Source organism: Budorcas taxicolor, chromosome 6 (genome assembly GCF_023091745.1).
Source record: "Budorcas taxicolor isolate Tak-1 chromosome 6, Takin1.1, whole genome shotgun sequence".
NCBI lineage: Eukaryota > Metazoa > Chordata > Mammalia > Artiodactyla > Bovidae > Budorcas > Budorcas taxicolor.
The window spans coordinates 116,358,845-116,380,211 of record NC_068915.1 but is presented as its reverse complement, the minus strand read 5'-3'; the positions used below and the strand labels follow the sequence as shown (position 1 = coordinate 116,380,211).

General features: G+C 57.6%; 1 protein-coding gene across 5 annotated transcripts in view; it reads left to right on the top strand.

The window, feature by feature from the left end:
- NSD2 (nuclear receptor binding SET domain protein 2) overlaps nucleotides 1–21,367 on the top strand; it is a 77,697-nt gene that overhangs the window by 34,899 nt on the left and 21,431 nt on the right. For all 5 annotated transcript variants that reach the window (XR_008199595.1, XM_052641835.1, XM_052641834.1 and 2 more), the window contains 7 exons: nucleotides 524–686; nucleotides 8,739–8,905; nucleotides 9,397–9,870; nucleotides 15,753–15,897; nucleotides 17,962–18,080; nucleotides 20,020–20,101; nucleotides 21,151–21,275. Coding sequence is in view for 4 of the 5 variants with exons in the window: in XM_052641835.1 (XP_052497795.1) it covers nucleotides 524–686; nucleotides 8,739–8,905; nucleotides 9,397–9,870; nucleotides 15,753–15,897; nucleotides 17,962–18,080; nucleotides 20,020–20,101; nucleotides 21,151–21,275 (1,275 nt within the window). In the remaining variant the exon portion in view is untranslated. The remainder of the gene's footprint in view (nucleotides 1–523; nucleotides 687–8,738; nucleotides 8,906–9,396; nucleotides 9,871–15,752; nucleotides 15,898–17,961; nucleotides 18,081–20,019; nucleotides 20,102–21,150; nucleotides 21,276–21,367) is intronic.

Here is a 21,367-nt window from a genome sequence, read left to right as displayed (position 1 = left end):
CAGCCTTCTCCTGGCCTGGGTTCTGAGGTGCGGAGGCTGAGGCTCCAGGAGCCCAGGCCTTGGGTGGTGGGGGTGGGGCTGGGCCTGCTGCCGAGCCCCCGCGTCCCGGCCCCCCTGGGGTCCTCCCTCCCGAGGACTGACTCTCAGACAAGGGCTCAGGGGGGCGGAGGGCCAGAGGATGAATTCCATGAGAATTCTTGTCCAGCCTGCGAATAAAGCTCCACTAAAGGCCTCCCACCAGGCCAAGGAAGTGGATTTCTGCAGAGACCTTTGTCATGTCGGGCACCTCTGTGTGCCAGGTCCTTGCTGGCCTTTAGCTAGGGGCAGGAGATGAGCAGTTTCGATGAAGTGCTCTCAGGGCTGTCGGCTAAAACCGGTGAGGGAGCCGTGAGGGAAAGCACACTTCTTAGGTGTGTGTGTGCACGTGTGTGTATGCAGTCTGCTCTGACTCACCCTTGGTCTTCTGTGGATAGGAAGCTGGATTTAGGGCTAGGTACTTGACGTATCTCTTGTTCGTTTTCAGATTCCAGCTAAGAGAGAGTCCTGTCTGAACAGCAGCAGAGACGAAGGCCAGCCGTTGAGGTTCGGGGTCGGGGACCTGGTGTGGTCCAAGGTGTCCGGCTACCCGTGGTGGCCCTGCATGGTCTCTGCCGACCCGCTCCTGCACAGCCACACCAGGCTGAAAGGTACCGGGGGCACAGTGGGGGCTGCCGTTCCGTCTTCGTCTTCTGCGCTTCACTGTTCCCATCGCCCAGCTTCTCTCTTCCTCTTCCTTCAGCAGCCCTACTGCGGCTCTTTATTGCCCCCTTTTCTATTGTGCTTTAATGCAGAAACATAAGATTTACCGTCCTAACCGAGTACTCAAATGAGTGGCGTGAAATACGTTCACATTGCCAGATAGTGGTCCCCACCACCTGCGCCCAGAGCCCTGCTTGCTCCGTAGACCTGAAGCTCTGTCCCTGCGAGGCGGCAAGTCCTCAGGGCCCCACCCTAGACCCTGGCGGCCCCGCTCTGCGTTCGATCTGCTATCATCTCCCTAGTGATTAGTGATGGTGAACGCCTTTTCATGTGCTTATTGGCCGTTCATACAGCATTTCAGTTGGCTTGTTGGTGAAGGTGGGTTGGATTGTTACATTTTTTTTGTGGTTCATTTTGCAACTTTGAAGTTAGTGATTCAGACATGACACATTGTTTTTATTTTTATATCCAACTTGGATATGTACTTTATCTGATTGAATTAGTATTAAAGGAGAATGGTCTTTGCCTTCTCATTTGCTTTTCAGGTTTTATGATGATTTATTATTATTTAGATATATAGTAATTACTTACATCAGCATGATTTTCAGAAATTAGTATTTTATATTGCATTTTAGTTTAAAAACGTTCCAGTTTATTTTATTAGGTGGGAAAAAGGGAAAAAGACTAGAAATAATCATCTTTGGTGTCATGAAACTTGAATTATAAATCAGAGAAGTTAGAGAACATAATGTGATGTAATGTGTTATGATACAGATTAGAGCAGATGCTTAAATAATCGGACAGTTCATGAGACATAAGATCTCAGGTGGTTTTGGAGGGAGGAAAAACAAAATTGGGTGGTTTGAGTGTCTCATAAACAGTTCTTCTAGAGTAGACTCTGAGTTTGGTGTGAGGAAGGTGAGATGTGGTGATGCAGGGCTGGAACTGACCACATTGGCGCCTAGGTGGCTGTGCCCTCCAGGGGCGTGGGCAGGCGGGGTGGGGCCTGCCCCAGTGGCCCCTCTTGGCCTCTGGCTGGAGGCCTGAGCCTTGCCGCGGCGTCGCTGCTGGGAGTGGGGTTCAGCAGTGCCCCCTGGCAGGCAGACTTGGGAGGCTCAGACGGGGATGAGAGCCCCTCTCTTGTGTCCCGAGACCCCGGCGCACGTGTGCAGCACGCCGGGGCCGGGGAGGAGCCTGTGGGCTGGTTCTGCTTCTGCCCTGGTACAGGGTGTGCAGCTTCCTCAGCTTGCCAGCATCAGGGAGTCTCTGTCGGGGCTTACGGGGCCCCAGGACGCACCCCAGAGGCCCCTGGACTTGGTCAGAGTGCGACAGGAGTGCCAGTTGAGGCAGAAGCCCGGCTGCCCTGCTGTGGTCGGGGTGGGCCTTCTGCCTCGGTGGCAGCCCTCCCTCCCAGCTCCAGGTGGCCCAGGCAGAGCCCTCCGGGGCCCTGTGACTCCATACCGGTTGTCTGCAGAGCACATCACGTGCAGTCTCTCAGGGTCCTTTTCAGCACTGGGATTTCTGCCTCATTTCAGCCTCCCAGTATCTCAGACCGTCCTAACTAAAGGCGTCTTTCCATGTCTCTCTCTTCCAGCTGCAGGGCTTAGTTCCCTTCATTGCACAGTCCCCCGGGTTAGGGTTGGATAGTTTCTATAGCCTGCAGCAGCTCCGTCACTTCACGGCAGACAGACGGGGAAACAATGGAAGCAGTGTCAGACTTTATTTTCTTGGGCTCCAGAATCCCTGCAGATGGTGACTGCAGCCATGAAATTTAAAAAAGATGCTTGCTCCTTGGAAGACAAGCTATGACCAACCTAGACAGCATATTCAAAAGCAGAGACATTACTTTGCCAACTAAGGTCCGTCTAGTCAAGGCTATGGTTTTTCCTGTGGTCATGTATGGATGTGAGAGTTGGACTGTGAAGAAAGCTGAGCGCTGAAGAATTGATGCTTTTGAACTGTGGTGTTGGAGAAGACTCTTGAAAGTCCCTTGGACTGCAAGGAGATCCAACCAGTCCATCCTAAAGGAAATCAACCCTGAATATTCATTGGAAGGACTGATGCTGAAACTGAAGGTCTAATGCTTTGGCCACCTGATGCAAAGAACTGACTCATTTGAAAAGACCTTGATGCTGGGAAAGATTGAAGGCAGGAGGAGAAGGGGACGACAGAGGATGAGATGGTTGGATGGCATCACCGACTCAGTGGACATGAGTTTGAGCAAGCTCCAGGAGTTGGTGATGGACAGGGAGGCCTGGTGTGCTGCAGTCCGTGGGGTCGCAAAGCGTCGGACGACTGAACTGAACTGAACTGACAGCAGCTTCTCTGAGTGAGACTGATGCGCCACCACTGGTGTGCGTGCTCCAGCTCAGCGCTTCTGCACGTTTGCCTAAGAAACGGCAGCCGTGTCCTCCTGGTTGAGGCGCAGACTCTGGAGAGTCAGTCGGCTGCCGGGGCCCGGCTCAGCTGGCAGTGAGCTGCTACTCCGTGTCTTTAAGCTCCGAGGTTATTAGGGTGTCTCCCTAAGTATGAAAGACAAAGGTGATGATGACGCTACTTTTGGGGAAAGATCTTAGCACAGAGACTGGTGAGCTCTCAGGTGTTATCATCAGCCTTTTTTTTTTTACTTTTAAAACCAGAGTTTGTATTGTGTCTGCACCCCCCGCGCCCGGTCACCTCTGGGCTTTCTCCTGAGAACGCTGCTGTTTGAGCAGTTGCTTCCCCTGAGCAGCCCTTGTGCTTGGCAATTCCGTTTTCCTAGTTTTGTGCCAGCCGTCAGCGTTCTATGTTGCCAGGCGTCCCCGGAGCGTTCCCAGAGCCGAGTGGCCACGGATGGCGTCTGTCTTGGCTCGTTTTCCACTTGGAGTATTTTGTTTGCTTCTACTTTTTCCGATTTGAAGCGTTTCCAGCCCCCTGTTCCGAGTGGAACAGCGCTGTGGGCGCCACCCACTCCAAGCTAGACTCGCCAGCCTCTAACGCCTTGTTTCACCTGCTCTCTCTTTTGTATCTGAACACACTCCCCTTTGCCAGCTCATCCGAGCGGGTGCTGTACCCGTCCTGACGCTCCACCCTGGCTTGCCAGCGGCAGTCCTCCCGGAACGAGACCAGAACCCCGCCTGCATGTGAGAAAGCGGCCCGCCAGTAGCTGGCCCTTCGTCTCTTGGGGCCTTGCTTCGATCTCCCGGGAACCTCCAGTGTGGCCGTGCACCTGCTCTTTTCTTCGCCCTGAGGTTGAGTCAGGGTGCCCTCCCAGCCCCTGCGGGCGAGAGCAGACCCCCAGCCCTGGCCTTGTGAGCAGACTCAGGCCCACAGAGGCAGGCGAGCACCATGCAGGTAGGGCGCGGGCTTGGCCCTTCACTGAGGCCTTCTTGAGAGGACGGCTTCAGTCCAGCAGTGCGCTCCTCCAGGAGCTGTCTTGGCTTGCAGGGGAGGCAGCCTTGGTCAGCACAGGCCAGCTTCAGAGCGCTGACAGTGTCGTTTGGAAAGCAGCTCGGAAGGCTGAGAGCCAGGATGGGTTGCAGGGGGAGTCAGATGACCTTTGGAAAGTGAAGGGGTCAGGGGAACCTGGGAGACCGTGGGGCTGGCCCGTGCCGTGGCCCCTGCCCAGGAGGTGTGGACCAGAGTGTCCGGGGCGTGCTGGCCGCTGTCTCAGTGGCTGACCTGCGCTGCATTTGGGGCCTGGCTCCCTGGGCACCTTCCTCTGAGGCCTGGTCCTCCCTGAGGACCCACTGGTCTGCTGAATGCTAGCTCTCCATTTTTATCCTTTTCGTGGTGAAGGAGCTGGCGCTTTTCTGTGAAGGTGAGCTCCCTCCTAAAAGGTTATTATATATTGAACGTTACTGTCTGCACTCTCTTTAATACTCGCACTGTTCCAGATGTGGCCTCTGGGAGCCCAGGGAGTCCCTTTCAGCCGAGTGCCCCTGTCCTGGCTCTGTCTGTCTTGGAGCGCTTCCTCACGTGCGCTAAGCACTAGCCACACTGCGGGCTCCCTTTACACTTCCTTCGCCCCAGTCCTTCAACCAGCTGTTCCTCAGAGGAAGCCTGGGTCCTTTGAGTAGCAAGTGGTGTGTGGCCGCCCAGGTCTGGGCTCTGGTTGTGTCCAGGGCCTGGAAGGCAGAGGAGGGAGGGTGAGGCGGGTGTGCTGGCACGCTGCCCCCGCTCCCGCTGCAGCACCTGGGATGGTGGGCCTGAGGCTCAGGAGTCCTTGCTGGGAGGACGCGTGGAGGAGGGTGGCTTCGGGTGTGGAGCTGGCCGGGCAGGGGCTTGGGAAGCAAGGCCTTTTGATTCCTGTAGGATGGAACTCCTCAGCCTGCTCCTGATTCCCACCCCCAATTTTCTCTTTCTGTATGTGCTTCTTTTTACTTATCATACTTGGGATTACAGGAGTACTTGAATCTGAATCGGTAGCAGTGCATTTAAGCTTTCCTTAAAAGATAATTTCACGCGTGTATTTTTGGCGGCGCTGGGTCTCCCCAGGGGTGGCGAGGGGCCGCTCTGGTTGTGGTGTGCGGGCTCCTCGCCGCGGAGGCGCACAGGCTGGGGGCGCGCGGCTGGGCGGCGGCGGCGCCTGGCTCCGTCGTGGCCCCCGTGCCCCGAGCACAGGCTGCGTACTCACGGCGCGTGGCCTAGTTGCTGCGCAGCATGTGGGGCCTTCCCGGAGCAGGGATCGAGCCCGTCTCTCTCACGTCGCAGGGAGACTCTTTACCACCTAGCCGCCAGGGAAGCCCACATGTGAGCTGTAGAGACTGAAGTAGAGCCTGTGTGCAGAAGAGAGCACAGCCGCGTAGAGCGTTCAGGCCTCCTTTGCAGACCTAAGCGCGCTTCTGCCGTTTGCAGCAGCAGAGCTTGTCTCGGAGACCGTCTGCCGGGGCACACGTGGCCGAGCCAGCGGCTCTTAGGCCTGGCCCTCTAGGTTGGAATCAGGAGGTGACTGGCATTCTGGGTATTACACTGAGGAAGACTGGATTCTCTTGCACCTGGGAACGTTACCGTCTCCCTGGGATACCCGGGTCCTGCTGGCCTCCCTGCAGACACTGGGGCGTCGGGTCCGGCTCTCCTCTGTTGGGCCCTCCTGGTCCGTTGGGTGAGACTCTCCTCTGCTGGGCCCTGCTGGTCCGTTGCGTCCGGCTCTCCTCTGTGTGGAGGGTCTTATTCTCGCCTTTTCTGTGTTATTATGTAGAAAGGAGCCCTCATTGCTGTATTTCTAAATTCCAGCATTTTCTGCAAATACTGCAGGTAATCTGACTTTCTCACCTTCTGAGTTGATACTGTGATTGCTCCTTTCTGCTTGTTCTGTCAACCAGGAAGAGAGGTGAGTTAGGGTTTCCCACTGTGGTGGTGGACGTGCCCTTTCCTGTTTGAGTTTTTGTCAGTTTCTACTTTGCCTGTTTGGGGGCTCCGGTGACCCCCCAGGGACTGAACCAGGAAATGTGGGCCTGGCCATCCTTGTTCTTTGTTTCCCATGGGGCGGACTCTGGTCTGCTCGGCCTCGCCCAGGTTCAGGGTCCACCTTGCGTCTGATGGGCCGTGATGGGGAGGAAGCGAACTCGGTACAACGTTAAAGTGCCCGAGCTAGTGGTGGCCAGCTTCTCTCAGGAGGGAGGGCAGGTGGGGCCTCAGTGACCAATGTTTTCCTTCCAACTGTAAGGATGAAAATCCAAGGTCACAGGGAGGAAGGGCTGCTAACGGGTGGTGGGACAGTTGGTTAATTATGGTTATCAAAGAAAGTAAGGAATTCACCTCTCGATTTGGACCAAAATAAAATTCAGATGGCTTAGAAAAAAGCCTTAAAAATAAGAGAAAGTTGGGTTATGTTTGTTATGACATTTCTGAGCAGAAAAGAACTTTAAAAATGTTAAATTAATTTTATAAGCTTGGGATCAGCCTGTCATGTTCTCTGATTTCTTTTTTCCAGCTGACATGTAAGGAGCACTTTTACTGTCTTTAGCTATTCATTTAAAAACTGTGTGCGCTCACATCGTTGCATCATGTGCACTGTAACACATTTTCCTCAGTTCTGCAAACGCTGCGGCATCTATCTGTATCCACTTTCACGATCACGAGGTCTTTGGAAAGAAGTCACAAATCTCCCGACATAGTTTTGAATCTTAGCTATTTTAAAATCACTTATAAACAAGTCAAATTGTCCTGAGAGATTAATAGTGGGAAACAGTCCCCTGCCCTCCCAGAACTTATTATTTTTAACTCTTTAAACATTTTCTTTTGGCTTTAGCTTCTTTTATCATCAGATATTTTCTGTTGACTTTCTGTTATGGTAAATGAAGATTGATCTCCTCAATCATTTCCTGTTTCTTTTCCTTCCATTCTTTCCATAGAATTAACTCACTATTTTTATTACATCAAACATAAGTGTCCATTTAATTTTGACCGTGTAGATATCATTCAGTGAGAAATCCAGCTGTGTTCTCAATTGCATTTTATTTCTTGTACAACCTTTTGTCTTTTTTCTGGAGATAAATATTGCATTTCTCGTGGAATTGTATAGTTCGCTGCCATTTAGTTAAATTTTTTCAAGTATTTGTTCTTCTGTCTTTAAAGCTCATGCTGTCACGTGGTTAGTTTCTCTGATTGGGGATAAAAATGGATGGCCGTGTTGGAGCCCCGCCTCCTCTCTGTTCGCCTGCCTTCCCGCTGCCTGGTCTCCTTCGGTGAGGAGCCCGCGCGGCTTGTCCCTTCTCCCCTTCCTCGCGCCCCTGGGCTCTGCTCCCCCGTCGACTGTCACTGGCCAGCGGCACCCGAGACTGGTGCTCTGCTCTCCTCGGCTGCCGCTGTCTGTGACTCCACGCCGCGCCCTTCCTCAGTCCGCTATCCTGTCTCGCTGCAGCGTGGTTTTTGGCATCCTGAGGAAGCGGTGGGGGTCGCTTTGAGTTCCTGGGTTCGGAGGGTGCCGCTGCTGTCACACTCGAGCTTCGGTGCGACTGGGTGTGGGATTTTATGTTGGACGTAATTCTCCAACATAGGAGAAGGCATTGCCTTCCAGCATCCAGAGCTTCTGTCTGTCATTTCGTGAACATGGACCTGTCTCTTCCTCCCCCAGTGGCTCGACTGTCCCAAAGCTGTGCCTGGACCTGGGTGTCGGGTGAGGTGCTGGCAGGGTTAGTTCTGACGCGTGTTCCTGGGTTTGGTAAACTCTCTGATGAGTTTCTCTTCGGAAGGCCAGTTACCTGTTTTCATGGTGGTATTGTCAAATTTCAGATGGCGCTTCTCTCTCCTTCTCTTCTGACAGCAAACTAGAGTTCTTCTGGGTCAGGCGTCACCTCCTGGTGTGGCGTCTGTGGCCCTGCAGACTGTTGACTCTGTGAGCTCTGGGCTCTGTTAGAGGCTCCTCTGGGTCCCGGTGCCTGCGCTGGGCCCGGGTGCCTGCGCTGGGCCTTCCTGCAGAGGACGGCGCTCCGCTGCCTGCGGCCCGTAGGGGGCGCTGCTGGCTTTCTTAGAGGTGCTGGCTGGTGGTCGCCTGGCTGAGGGCATGAATCTCCACCTTTTGGGGCAAAGGCAACGTGGAAAGCTGCTCCTGTGGTGTGCTGGTCCCCTGGGAAGTGCGCTTTGCTGCCGCATGTCCAGTGTCCTGTGCAGCATCTGGGGGCACTTGGTGGCCTCGAGCTGCCCTCTCCGCAGCGTGGTGCGTGTGGGGGGCTGGGGTTTGCGCCCGCGGCCCCCTCGCCGCTGTCCTCTCTGCTCTGACTGATGGAGTGTCTTCTTTGGTGGCATGAGGAGGGAGGAGATGAGAAGTGAGCCGGGTCAGTGGCCTTTCCTCGCCGGCTTTGAATCCTATCTAAGTCTCACGAGTGTATTTCCCCTTTTGCTATAGAGTGTGGTGGGGGAAAAAAAAGGATTTATTTTGAGGTTAATGGATTCCAACAGCACCAAGTAAAATGACTTCAAAGCCACTCCTAACTTGATATCAGTAATTATTAATAGATTTGCCTAATTTCATCCCAAATTCTAACTTTCAAGTTCTAACATTTTATTTTAAAAACTAGGTCAGAAAAAGAGTGCACGCCAGTATCACGTACAGTTCTTTGGTGATGCCCCAGAAAGAGCTTGGATATTTGAGAAGAGCCTTGTAGCTTTTGAAGGAGAAGGACAGTTTGAAAAATTATGCCAGGAAAGTGCCAAGCAGGCACCCACGAAAGCTGAGAAAATTAAGGTGACAGACGTTCCTTAAGTACAATTTTAGACGAAACTTTTGTTTTTATTCGTAATTATTTACCTTGTTTTGAACTGTGGTTGCTTGAAACGCTGCCGTGGCTGCTTACATCTGCCGCTGCTGGCTCTGCCCAGCGCGCTGCGTCCCACGGCACGGCAGCTTTGTGTAGACACGTGGTTTATCCTGTTTACTCCTTTGATGACTCCCAGAGATAGTTTCCTAAGTTTTGTTTTCCTTTATGTATGCACACGCACAGAGACACACATATATATGATATTATATGTAAGTATTCATTGTAATTGCAGTTGATTTCTAGTTTCAAGAAACAGTAGAGTTATACTGGTCTGAACTCTAAAACCTTCAAGTTAATTGGTTTTTATAGTTTTTATTTCTAAATTTACCTGAAATTCAGAAAGTGCCCTTCTTTAAAGTGGGTTAATTTTTAATCTTTATTTGATGAAACTTACACATGTCTTGTGTTTTCTTTGCAGCTGTTGAAGCCCATTTCAGGGAAGTTGAGGGCCCAGTGGGAAATGGGCCTCGTTCAGGCCGAGGCCGCCGCGCGCATGGCGGTGGAGGAGCGGAGGGCCAAGTTCACGTTCCTCTACGTGGGGGACCAGCTCCGCCTCAACCCCCATGTGGCCAAGGAGGCGGGTGTGGCTGCGGAGTCTCTGGGAGAAGCGGCAGAGCCCTCAGGAGGCGGAGAAGACAGCCCTAAGTCCTCGGGGGAGGAGGGCGCGCCTGTCAAGAGGAGACGGAGGGCCAAGCTGTCCAGCTCCACCGAGAACCTCCCTGGCGACCCGGGGCTGGGGCGGGCCACACCGCGGAAGGTGGCTGAGGCCGACCCCAGGAGGGGTGCGGGATCCCCCCCCGGCAGGAAGAAGGCCACAGCCTCCACCCCAAGGAGTCGGAGGGGCGACGCGGCGTCCCGGTTCCTGGTCTTCTGTCAGAAGCACAGGGACGAGGTCGGTGTAGGGATGGCCCTGAGGGGCTGTGCTTTGTGCGGGGGGGTCTGGCCCCGGCCCCCGGCACTGTCGGCCGGGCCGTAGTGCGCCTTCTGTACACGCGGGTCTTGGGGGCAAGTGTCGTCAGGGGGAAGCCAGTGCGGGTCTTGGGGGCAAGTGTCGTAAGGGGGAAGCCAGTGCAAGCCCTGGGGGCAGAGATCCTTGCCTTTGTGCTCTAGAATATTCCTCCTGACTATGGTGGGAAGGTCCAGGGACAGTGGGAGGTGGGCTGCTCTTTGTTAGAAGCTTGGCCTTACCCTGACCTCCAGCCCAGGTCAGCGCCTTCCCCAGGAGGCGGCTCAGAAGCCTCCAGGAGGTGGTGCGAGATTGGATTTACAGAACCTGATGCGGCCATGGGCCTGAGCCTGTCGGCACCTGCTGCCGCGGTGTGTGAAGGGCGGCCCGGTGTCAGTGGCTAAACATTTGGCTGGTTTTCTTAATCATTTTTGTAGGGTGAACTGAGCTTATTTGAACATCGTCAAGTCTCGATTCTGCTTCAAGAGCTCAGGCCGGCATCGCTGGTTCTTCACTGTTACTTGAAATGAGTGGGTTGGTGGGACTCTTCTCAGGATTGCGAGGCAGACGTGGTGTTAGGAAGCCTGTTGGGATCCGCCGCTGCCGACTAAGCGCGCGTCTCAGCAGGTGGAGAGCGCGCGTCTGATGGCCGCGGCAGCGGCTCTGCTTTTCTGGCCCTGCCGCGCGGCTTCTGTGCCCTTGGCTCCGTGACCAGGGGTTGAGCCTGAGCGGTTGGCGGGGAGAGCGTTGACTCCTCACCCCTGGACCCTTGGGGAGGTCCTTAGGTGTGACTGCTTTCTGACACAAAGTTAGCAGGCGGGAGTAGATGGGAACTTCCTTCCGTCTGCTGAGGGGTGATTTTGAGGATATTTCAGAAGCGCCCTCTTGGATCGTGAACGAGGCAGGGTTCCCTGGGTGCCACCGCTGGTGTCAAATGCGGTGAAAGCATGGCCGAGCAGCAGGAGGAGGCCTGCGGCAGAGCCCCCGGCCCAGGGGAGGCGGTGACACGGAGCAGCCCAGCACGGGGGAGCTGGAGCGTCACGGGGTCGTGTCTTGAGGCCGCAAGAAGGGAAGGTGACAAAACAGGTGCGACTTTGGAGAAAAGTGACTGATGTTTCAGCGACCTGAGTAGAGTGTGATGGGAAGGCTCGCTATTCTGAAGCTATAGCTGCCATCCCCCTCTGCTAACTCTCAAGTCCAGTGTCCTCCCGGGAGGCTCCCAGCAGGAATGTCTGCCTTTTTAAGCAGGTGCTAGCATAGCCACGTTGGAAGGGAAGCTCGGCCTGAGGACTGGCCCTGCACAGAGGAAGCGCTCCTACTGCAAACAGGGGGTCTGCCGCTCAGGGCAGCTGCTGGCCTACACTGCTGACTTCAGAATTCAGCAGCTCCAGGGGGAGAGTTCTGTCAGTCTAGGGGAGGGAAGGCTTCTTCAGCCAAACGGTTCACAAACTGGAAAGGAACGTTGTTAAGGTGAAATGAGAGCTGTGTGTGCAGAGCTCAGGACAGTCCTGGAGGAGGAAGGGGAGAGGCTTTGAGAAGAGCAGGTCATAGAAGACCCCAGGTGCCAGTGAGCTCAGACTGGCTGCTGAGCCTAGGGCAGCAGGGACCACATCACAGCCACCGCACGGCCAGCACCTCTGTGGCCAAGGGCCCGAGGCTGCGGTGGGAATCCACATGTGAGGCTGTGGAGGGCCATTCCTTGCATCTAGTTCCAAGAGAAATTTGGCAATACTTAGTGAAACTGAAGATGCACGTTGCTGTTCTCTTATAGTTGCACCCCTAGGGATTTGCCCTGGAGAAATTTTGCCCTAGCACGATGTTGAGAGCTGTGAGATGCTCCAGCAGGCCCGGCAGGCTGTGGGCCGCTCCCGCAGCGTTGCTCAACCATGAAGGCGGCCTTGCTGCGCGTCCAGGATAGGGACCCTCAGATCTCATCCCCGAAGTGTGAAGGTGTAGCACGCTCGCCCACTGCCCGCTTCTGCCTCCCTGCCTCCCGCGTCTGTCCTCAGAGATACGCTGGGCGCATCCAGGCCTGTGCCTGCTCGGGTGCCAGGCGGTGCCGCTGTGCCAGCCTGCCTGCCAGCCGCACTTGCGCCGCTCCCCAGGCTGCGCCTCCCTAGAACGTGCCCTTGTCTGAGTTTATGAGGGAGACCTCAGGCTGCTTTCCAGAGGACGCCCTTTTTGCTGTGGGGACCCAGGTTGCTCTTAGTCAACCCTTCTAGCACTAAGGTATGTGCCGAGAGCAAGTAGGCCGACCGCTCCAGCAGGTGCCGATGGGCTACGCCCCAAGCCCAGAGCCCTGCAGCCCACTGCACAGCCTCTCTGGTCTGAGCGTCCCTCCAGAGCTTTGCTGTGGGCACCCCAGCGCGTGGGCACCCCAGCGCACACTCACCCCAGACTGCAGGTGCACGGCCACAGTCAGGCCTGCGGCAGAGCCAGACGCCCGCCTGGCCCTGCCTCTGCCAGGTGGGGCCCGCAGGCCCGCCCTCCTGCTGGGCGCGGGCTGGGCCGGCTCTGAGGGCCCGGTGCTGCCCGGACGGCGTTTGCCTGTTCCCGCAGGTGTGCTGTGCTGCTTCTGTAGGAAGTGGCGCTGGTCCTGAATGCAGGAAACCGCTGACCCTAGCCTGTGGAACGACCTGGCTTTTCCTATGGACGGTGGCCGTGCACCCCAGGGTGGTTTTGTCTGGTTGTTAATGAGCCAGTGGCCGGCCCTGGAGGGATGGAGTGGATGGAGTCTCCTTTTCTGGAGTCACCAGATAGAAGACTGTGCCCGTCAGGGACATCTGGTCGCCACTGGCTGCTTTTCTAAAAGAGCAGTTTCCACCTTACGTGAAGGAGAGCGCCGTGCTGCCTGCAGTGGCCTGAGCCCTCCGTCACGCGCTTTGCTCGCTGGTCTGTGCGCTGCAGGCTTGGGTTGCCCTGCAGCCCTGGCTCCTCCTGGAGCCCAGCGCCTGGGCTGAGGACTCCCTGAGTCCCGCTCCTCCTGAGGCAAGAGACAGGAGCGTGCAGGACGCAGGTCCAGGGGGCAGAGGCCTCTGCAGGGACCAGGGCGGGGGCGTGGCCCCCAGCAGCCGAGCGGTGCCCGCACGAGGCTTGCAAGCCTCCCACGAGGAGAGGTAGCTTACGGCGCCAGTGCCCGTGGCGCTTTGACCTCCTTGCTTCAGCTGTGGGGGCCTTGGCTGTGCGCGCGGGCGTCTGGCCGTGGCGCACGCTCAGCAGTCGTGCAGCTTGGGCTCAGTTGCGCTGTGGCCGGCGGGGCCTCAGCACCCAGACCGGGGCCTGAGCCCCTGCCCCCTGCACTGGACGGCAGGTTCTGGGCCACCAGACCACCGGCCGAGGCCCCAGGGCCTGAGCGCCCGCCCCCCTCACTGGACGGCAGGTTCTGGGCCACCAGACCACCGGCCGAGGCCCCAGGAGGAGTTTTATTAGCAGATGTTCCCAACACAGTTTCTGATTTTTAAAGGGTTTTTTCCTGCTTTACCTGCCCTGATTTTTACAGCTCCTTTAGGGGGTGCCAGTGTCTCTGTCTCGGTTCTTTGGATGAATATTTGTACTGGGCGCCTGTTGCTTTGTAAGAGGTCACCTCGAAGCACAGTGGCCTAAAACGGCCACCTGTGCTGATGATCTCAGAGGCTGTGGGTCGGGACTTTGGGAGCAGCTTGGCCGGGCGGTTCTGCCTCAGCGTCTCTCGTGAGGTCACTTTAAGATGTCAGCTTGGTGGGGCTGTGTCACCTGAGGGCTGGACTGGGGCTGAGAACCCTCCCCAAGGTGCCACATCCTGGTGCCCGTGGGGCCTCCGTCCCTCGCCAGGTGGCCTCCCCAGTAGATGTGTGTGTGTGTGGCGGCGGGGGGCGGGGGGGGGGTGCCATCACAGCAGGAGGCCAGCCCCCCAGCAGGTGGTCCCCGGGCCAGGGTGGAGGCTCTCCTCGCCCTGGACTCGAAGCCTTGGGGCCCCTGGAGCATTCTTGTGAGTCTCAGACACAGCAGGAGGTTCTCCAGGGCGCACATGCGTGGAGGCTGAGGGCGGGAGAGCCTCTCCAAGGGGCTTCCGGGGTCTCAGGTTGTGCTGTGAGCTCGTGGGCACCTGGCTTTCCGTGTCTCCTTTTTCCAAGGAGAGGAAGGTCTCCATGACCATGATGGAGGGGCTGGGCGAGGGGACATGAGCTGCAGACTCCGCCCTTGCTGCCCGTCCTGGTGCTGAGGAGGGGCAGGGGTTGCTCTGCCCCTGCTGAGCCTGCAGGGCCCCAGGCAGCAGAGGGCCGAGCCCAGCTGCGGGGCAGAGACCCTCAGGGAGGCTCCCCGGCCTGAGACGCTCAGGGGGGGCGCCCTCCTTTCTCTAGACGGTCTAGAGGGAGCAGAGAGGTCAGAGCGGGCCGAGAGGGGCCTGGGGGGGGCTTGGGGGGGAGGGGCGGCGGGCTGTGTGCCCTGCCGCTGCTCCACGGGTAGGCGCGGGCGGGCCGGTGGTGCCGTCTCCCATCGAGCTTGCCGGCAGCCGTTCGGTTCCCCGAGTCCATCGGCGTACGGCGGAGCCCTTCCTGAAGCGTCTTCTGGAGCCTGTTCCCACTGCGCTTGGTCTTGACTCGGCTGTGGAGGCCTTCCTCCGGGACGACCGCTGCCTTCCCAGCTCCGAGAGAGGCCTGCCTTCCCTGCCTGCCTCCTCCCTGTGGGCATCTGGCCCGGGCGGGGCTCTGCCCAGTGGTTCCCTCCGCACCTTGCGCCCAGACTCCGTCCGCTGCACTCCTGGGCTGGCCCGCCCCTGCCCCACGCGGCTGGCTCGCTGGGGAGGTCGTGACTGCTGGTTTGGGGCATCTTGTGTCTGAGGTGGTTTATTCCAGCAGGGTGATGGTCACCGTGGTGCGCGCACCACACTTCAGGCCCATTGCCAGCACGTTTTCATGACCAGCCGTGTTTGGTGAGGCTGGCGCGGTGGCCCCTCCTCCCGTAGCCAGGCCCCACAGCAGTGGGGGGTGCGGGGCGGCAGGGGGAGCAGGCTGGGGCCGGCTTGACCAATGCCTGTCACCCCTGTGGCAGCTGTGCTGGGTGGTGTCCTTGTGAGCCCGTGGGCAGAGTGAGCAGCCGTTGCTTCACTGACCTGCAGCAAGGCCTGACTGTTGGCCTGCCAGGGGTGCCAGCAGTGGAGTCACTGCTTGGCCCCTGAGTTTCCGTGCCGGGTAGGCTGGGGCTGCTCTGGCCGCAGTGCGTCGGCCTCTCATGTGTTGTCGGTGGTCCTCAGCACGGGGCACACAGACACGCATGGAACCTCAGAGGGGCAGAGTGGTGCCCACGGGATGGAGGGGCCGTGGCCCTGCCCACCTGCCCCACCCCTCGTCACAGGGCGGCAGAGCCTCCTCACCGCTGGGGCGCACAGCATGGGAGGGGGCTCCTGGAGGCCTTGGGAAGGGGCTCCCCGGGGCGCTGCAGGGCCGGAGTGCTCTGCGCCCCTGCTCCCGGGGGGCGCGGCCCCTCGGCCTGCTCGGCACCCTCCAGGCGCGCCCCGGGAGGGCGAGGCTGGTGCCACAGTGAACACGCCGGCCGGGCCTCACCTGCACACCCAGGGGCGTTTCCTGCTGCCGGCTTCTGCAGGGTGCTGGGACGTCGTAAGGCGCCGGCCGTTGGCTGATGTGGGGAGGGTGCACTCTTCTCTTTCGTCATTTATCATTTCCTGCGTTTACACAGGTACAGTTGACTCACTTCCACCAGCCCCGATTTCAGTGAGCTACGACACCAGGCTGACACTGCTTTCCTTCGGCGCTCTTCCGGGACGCGACTCCGGGACGCGGCGATGAGTGTGCTCGTGGCGACCTCCCTAACCCCTCCTGTGCCCGCAGGTGGTCGCCGAGCACCCGGACGCCTCTGCCGAGGAGATCGAGGAGCTACTCGCCTCGCAGTGGAGCGCGCTCAGCGAGAAGCAGAAGGCGCGCTATCACACCAAGTTTGCGCTCGCGGCTCCGGCCCCGTCCGAGGAAGGCTCTGGTAACGGCGCCTCTGTGCCCGCGTCCTCTGCCGGGCCTGCGCAGCGCCTGGCGGTCATGATTGCCGCCAGAGCCGCGCGGTGGGCGTGTGGGGGAGGCAGGCAGCCCGTGTGGCCTCCAGGGCCAGAGGCGCGCCTGGCGGGCCGGGGTCACACTCCTTGGGGCGGGGCTGTGGGCTTGGGAGCTCCCCGGGTGAGGAGGCTGGCCGTGGCCTGGCAGTGGGCGTGGGCAGCCTCTGGCTGTCACTGTGAATGAACACAGTGCCCCTTCGCCCTGGGCACTGGTAAGAGGAGAGAGGCTTCACGCTGAGCTTGGGGACACGCGTGGCCTCCTCGGCTGTGCCGTCTGCATGCTGGGCTCCACGGTGGGGACTGACGCCCACGATGTGGCTATAGTGGACGTGTTGGGGCGTCAGTTGAAAATGCAGAGGAGGCCTGCGTCTCTTGAGGCTCGCCTCTGAGGCACTTTGGAGAGGCCAGGGGTAGGGCGTGCGCGCGGGGGCCAGAGGCCAGCTCAGGAGGAGGGTGCCACCCGCCTGTGTGCCCCAGTGACCCCACCCTGGTTGGTGGGCCCTCGACCCCACAGCCCCGTCCGATGACACCAGAAGTAAACGTCACTCGTGTGTGCAGGGTGAATTGCAGATGCTACAATTCAGAATAGGAGGGTGTTTAGGATTTGTGTATTTTTTTTAAAAGGCAGAAGTTTACTAGACAGTTCATCAGTCTGTAACTCTAGGAAAGTGTCCCTTTTCAGTGACTGCTGGTTTAAGAACAGGTGGGAGTTATTCAAGCCAGAGTCTCCTCTCCCCTGAGGAGGGTGACCTGACTGTCTGCTCTGTCACCGAGGACCGTCGAAGTAATTGGCAGGTGCGGTCCCTGCCCCTGGGATGTCCGGTGTGTTTGCTCTGCTGGCCTCGAGCCCTCCCGCAGGGGCCACGGGGCTGACGCCCAGGATGCCAGGCCAGGCCGCGGTGCCCGCTGTCTGTCTTGTCGGTGCCGGGGTTCACAGGTGCCCCTCCTGCTTGTTTCTGTGAGAGACAACCTGGCGAGGGGAGAGCCGCCCTTGACGGGGAAGGACAGTGACTCCACCTTCCCGGGGGCTCTCTGCCTGGCGCGCAGGTCCTGAGGGGGTCCTGGCAGCTCAGGCCAACCTTGGCCCTTGCTGGTTACGGTCAGGCAGCAGCTCAGCAGGCCCCACCAGCCACAGCTCTGCGGGCCTCTCCTGGTGTTCCTTGAGGCCAGCTGGTGCTGTGTTGGCCCAGAGCTCAGCGAAGGCCGGTCTGGGTCCAGCGCTGGAGAGGCCAGCGCTCCAGCGTGGTTCTCCGCGAGCACTGTCGGGCCTGCACGTTGAGCAGGGCCTCTGGACGCAGGGGCCTGAGCCTCTGGCCGCTGCACCTCGCGGCCCCGGCAGGGCTTAAGGGCGACAGCGCCCTCCCACGGGATGCTGGAGGGAGGCGAACAGTCCAGGGGGAAGCCCTGAACCTCCGTGATGCGGTGCTGGACGTGCAGGCCCCGGGTTTGCATTGAGTGGGCCTTGGCGTGCCCAGATGAGCCCCCAGACCTGCGCTCTCCGCTTAAGCCGTGCCTTCCGGTCAGTGCTGTTCGGACCCCTTGTTTCGGGTCGGGTGGCCTCCCTGGGGACACCTGATGTGCACAGTCCGCAGACGTGTAGAAAGTGCTTCATTTGCAGATGGACGCGGAGTGTCCTCCTTAAGATGCTTCTTTAAGGAACTGTGTTAAAAGTAGCAAGTTGTGTATATTTTTAAAGTTCGACTTAAATTCCACTAGTCTTTGAACATAAGCGAAGGATTTTGTGAAAACCCTGGGTACATTGACACTATGTAACAGATAGCAGGGTGTTTGCCCCCTGGGCGAGATCGGGGGTTTCTGCTCGCCATGGGGGACACGCCCAGAGCTCCACCTGTGACCCTTGGGCCCGGAAACGAGCAGGGTTTTGGGGGGCCTGTCACAGCCGGACCTGCACGTGCGCACGCCAGGCGGCTGCTCGGCGCCCCAGAGGGCGGCTTGTGGGAGGGTTTCACGTCAGTTTCCATCTGCATCCCAAGGTAACTTCAGTGGGAAGAGAAGGAGCCACGCGAAGAGGACCCAGGGCCTGAGCGGAGACGCTGAGGCTGAGGAGGCCCCCAGGAAGAGGCTTAGGACCGACAGGCTCGGCCTGCGGAAGGTAGTCTCACCGGGCCGGGCCGAGGGGGGTCCTTGGGGAGCTCCTTTCCGGAGGCTGCTGAGCAGAGCAAGTGTTTGTCTGCCAGGGGATTTAGCAGGTCTGAACACTGAGTAACACTGGGTGTTTTTGAGTCAGCAGAATCGCGTGTTTAAAGTGACTCTTCAGTGAAGACTGTATATCAGTCCGTGTGTAAATAGCGAGGTAGCAGGTGAACGTCAAAGTCTGCTATGTTATTCTTCAGGAAGTTGAAATAGCCATTAAAAATGGGTTTTATGAACTCATCCCATTGGTTAGTAATTCATATAATTGTTGATGTAATTAGGAATACTAAGCAGGCTGCGCAGACCAGTTTGATGCAGCGACAAGGCACCGATCTAGCAGGGCCTGGTGGTATCCAGGGCAGGGCTGACCTGGGGCCTGGAGGAACACGGAGCTGACCGAGGCTCCAGTATTCAGGGAGCCGGGCCTGCGTGTCGGCATTGGTGCCCGTGTGTGAGGAGCACACGGGCTCTGCCGGGCGCTCTGTGACGGGACCTGGGGAGTGTTGTCATGAAGCGAGATTAGGCTGAGCGTGTGTTTATCTAACGGTAGCTCTTCCAGGGTGGTTGTGCTCTGGTGTATCATTTTGAGTGTAGCTTTAAACTGCCTTTTTTTCACTGTGCTGTGCCCCTTGTGGGGTCTTTTCGTGGTGGGATGTGAGATCTTAGCTCCCTGACCACGGATTGAACCCAGGCCCCTGCAGTGGAGTAACCAGCGGGCTGCCAAGGAATTTCCCAAGCTGTCTCTCACTGATGTGGATTGAGAAGTTGTTGTTTTTATTGCTTTATTTCAAAGAATGGAAAATAAGTCTCATGTGTCGCTCAAGCACAGAAGTGTAGCCGCCGCATCATCTGTCTTATTTCTTTAAAGGTGTCTTTGCAGTTCAGGGGAGCAGGCAGGCCCCGCCCTGTTCTTTTGGCTCGGAGAGCACTGTTCCGAGGCCCTTGTCGGCTCCCGCAGTGAGCCAGCTAATGACCCAGGTGACCCCCGCGCAGAGCCGCCGGTGTCCAGTGACTGCGGCCTGGGCTGAGGGTCTCCCCCAGCTGCTGCCTTGGAAGTGGGCCTTCACTGGCAACCACGCAGACACTGGTTGCTTTGGAATATTTGTGTAAATCATTTACCTGAAAGTGTGACCCCAGACATTTGAAGTATCAAAATTCACATTGAGTAGCTAGATAGAAGTTCACTAACTAGCGGCTCAGGAAATAGTGCACGGCCTTAGAAGGGGCGGTGCTGGCTCAGCCTGTGAAGCTCTCTGAGCCGCACCGTCTGCAGTAGCCCCAGTGTGCCCCGAGCACAGGCGGCCAGGGCGCGAGCTGTGTGCTGCGCCTGCCGCTGGGCCCCAGGCGGTGTGCCCTGGAATCGGCAGCCTCCTGAGGGGCGGCGGGTGGTCTGGGGCAGCGGCGCCGCAGTGCTATCCAGGCCATGGTGTTCGAATTTGAACACTAGACGCATGTTCATGATGCTTTTTAAAATTCTTCTTTGCTGTTGCGTTGTGAAATGGGCTTTTTGATGGTCTCTGTGTGTGAGCTTTATCTGGAGCTGGTCTCAGAACCGGGAACCATCAGTGAGAGGGTGGAGTTTTCCCTGACTTGCTCTCAGCGGGAGGGTGGCTGCCTCTGAGCCAGTCCGCTCCAGTCCGAGGGCAGGGTGGGCAGTGCACCGAGGAGGCCCCCCCCACAGGAGGCTCTCCACGTGCGTGGGGTGGCGGGGCAGGAGATCGGCTCCTGTGAATGGAGAGGGGCTTGGTGGGCAGCCACACGACGCCTTTGCGGAGCGTGTGTCCACAGGAGCGGTGCAGCTTTCCAGCCCCGCATCGGTTCCCATTGGAGACTTTCTTTCATTCTTTGCTTTTTTGCTGTTCTTCCCTCCTTCCCTCTCTCTTGTTTTTTTGTGACAGAGAGAGGCGATCACTGACAAAGCAGCCCGCACGAGCTCCTGCAAGGCCCTCGAGGCGGCGTCCTCGCTGAAGAGTCAGGCAGGTAATGTGGTCAGCACCGCTGCCAGGCCCCCGGGCTGGGCCAGGGGTAGCGCCGGCCCTGTCCTCAGGGAGCCTCCCTACGGACGGCGGGTGAGCGGGAGGCCGGGCCTGCAGGCTGAGCTGGGAGGAGGCGCCCGTGCCGGCGGGGCCCTTGGCTGTGGCGGGAGGTTGCCGCAGTGCTCGGCCGCTGCTCACCCAAGTCGCCCTTCCGACTTCTGCTCGGCTTTATTGTCTTCAGTTTCGAGTTATATTTGAAAGGTGATTCAAATCAGAAATGTCCAGGCTTGTGACTCGATGGTGCGAGCTGTTGCGGCAAATCCCACTGTGTTTAGCACCCAGTTCTCCATGCGTATCTGCTAAAGTGCGAGTGATGGCTGATCATCTCTGTTTTCCGTGTTGAAGAAACTAGCTTAGAATACTTGGGGAAAATAGCTGTCGAAGCAATAAAGGGGAACAGGCCGCCACTCTTTTTTTACCTTTTCATTAATTATGTTTTGATGTATCTGTCTGAAGAATGCTTACCATCTCCAAATCTTAATTTAAAAGGAAAATAAAATTCAGGGTTAGAGAAGATTAAAAGTGGCTCTTTTCCTTATTTACCATAAAGAACTATACTGGTGTTTAAAAGTTTAATTGAACAGACTTTTTTTACAAAAGCAAAACAGGTATTTGTTAGTAGTTTGAACAGAGTGGATATTTGAGGATAGAATTGATACTTTTGAGTGTGATAGTGGTATTGTAGTTACATTGACTGCCTTATGTTCAGAGATGTTCTAAACTTCTTGTGGGTGAGATAATCTGTCTGGGCTTGGCTGCGGAGAAACGGCTAAGGGGGCTGGCACCAGGTGTGGGTGGGCTGGCGAGGCCCAGGCTGAGCTTCGGGCCATTCACCGCCCAGCTCGCCAGCCCTCATCGTCCCATAGCGAAGAGTTAATGCCCAGAAAATTCGTCTTTAGAAATTCAGTTACTAAAGGGGTACTTTGAAAGCAGGAGAGAGATTGAAGGTTTAAGGTTTCAAACTTTATTTTATAAACCAAAATTATCTTACAGCCACGAAACACCTGTCTGACGCCTGCAAGCCCCTGAAGAAGCGCCACCGGGCCCCGGCAGCAGCCGCCGCCACCCTCACCTTCAGCAAAAGCTCGTCTCCTTCCGCGTCCTTAACTGAGCACGAGGTAAAGTCTTGATGAGGGTGGTCAGCACTCGCTCTCAGGCAGGCTGTGTAGGTGCCCACGCTGAGGTGTGGTGGAGGTCAGGGCTGGTGAGT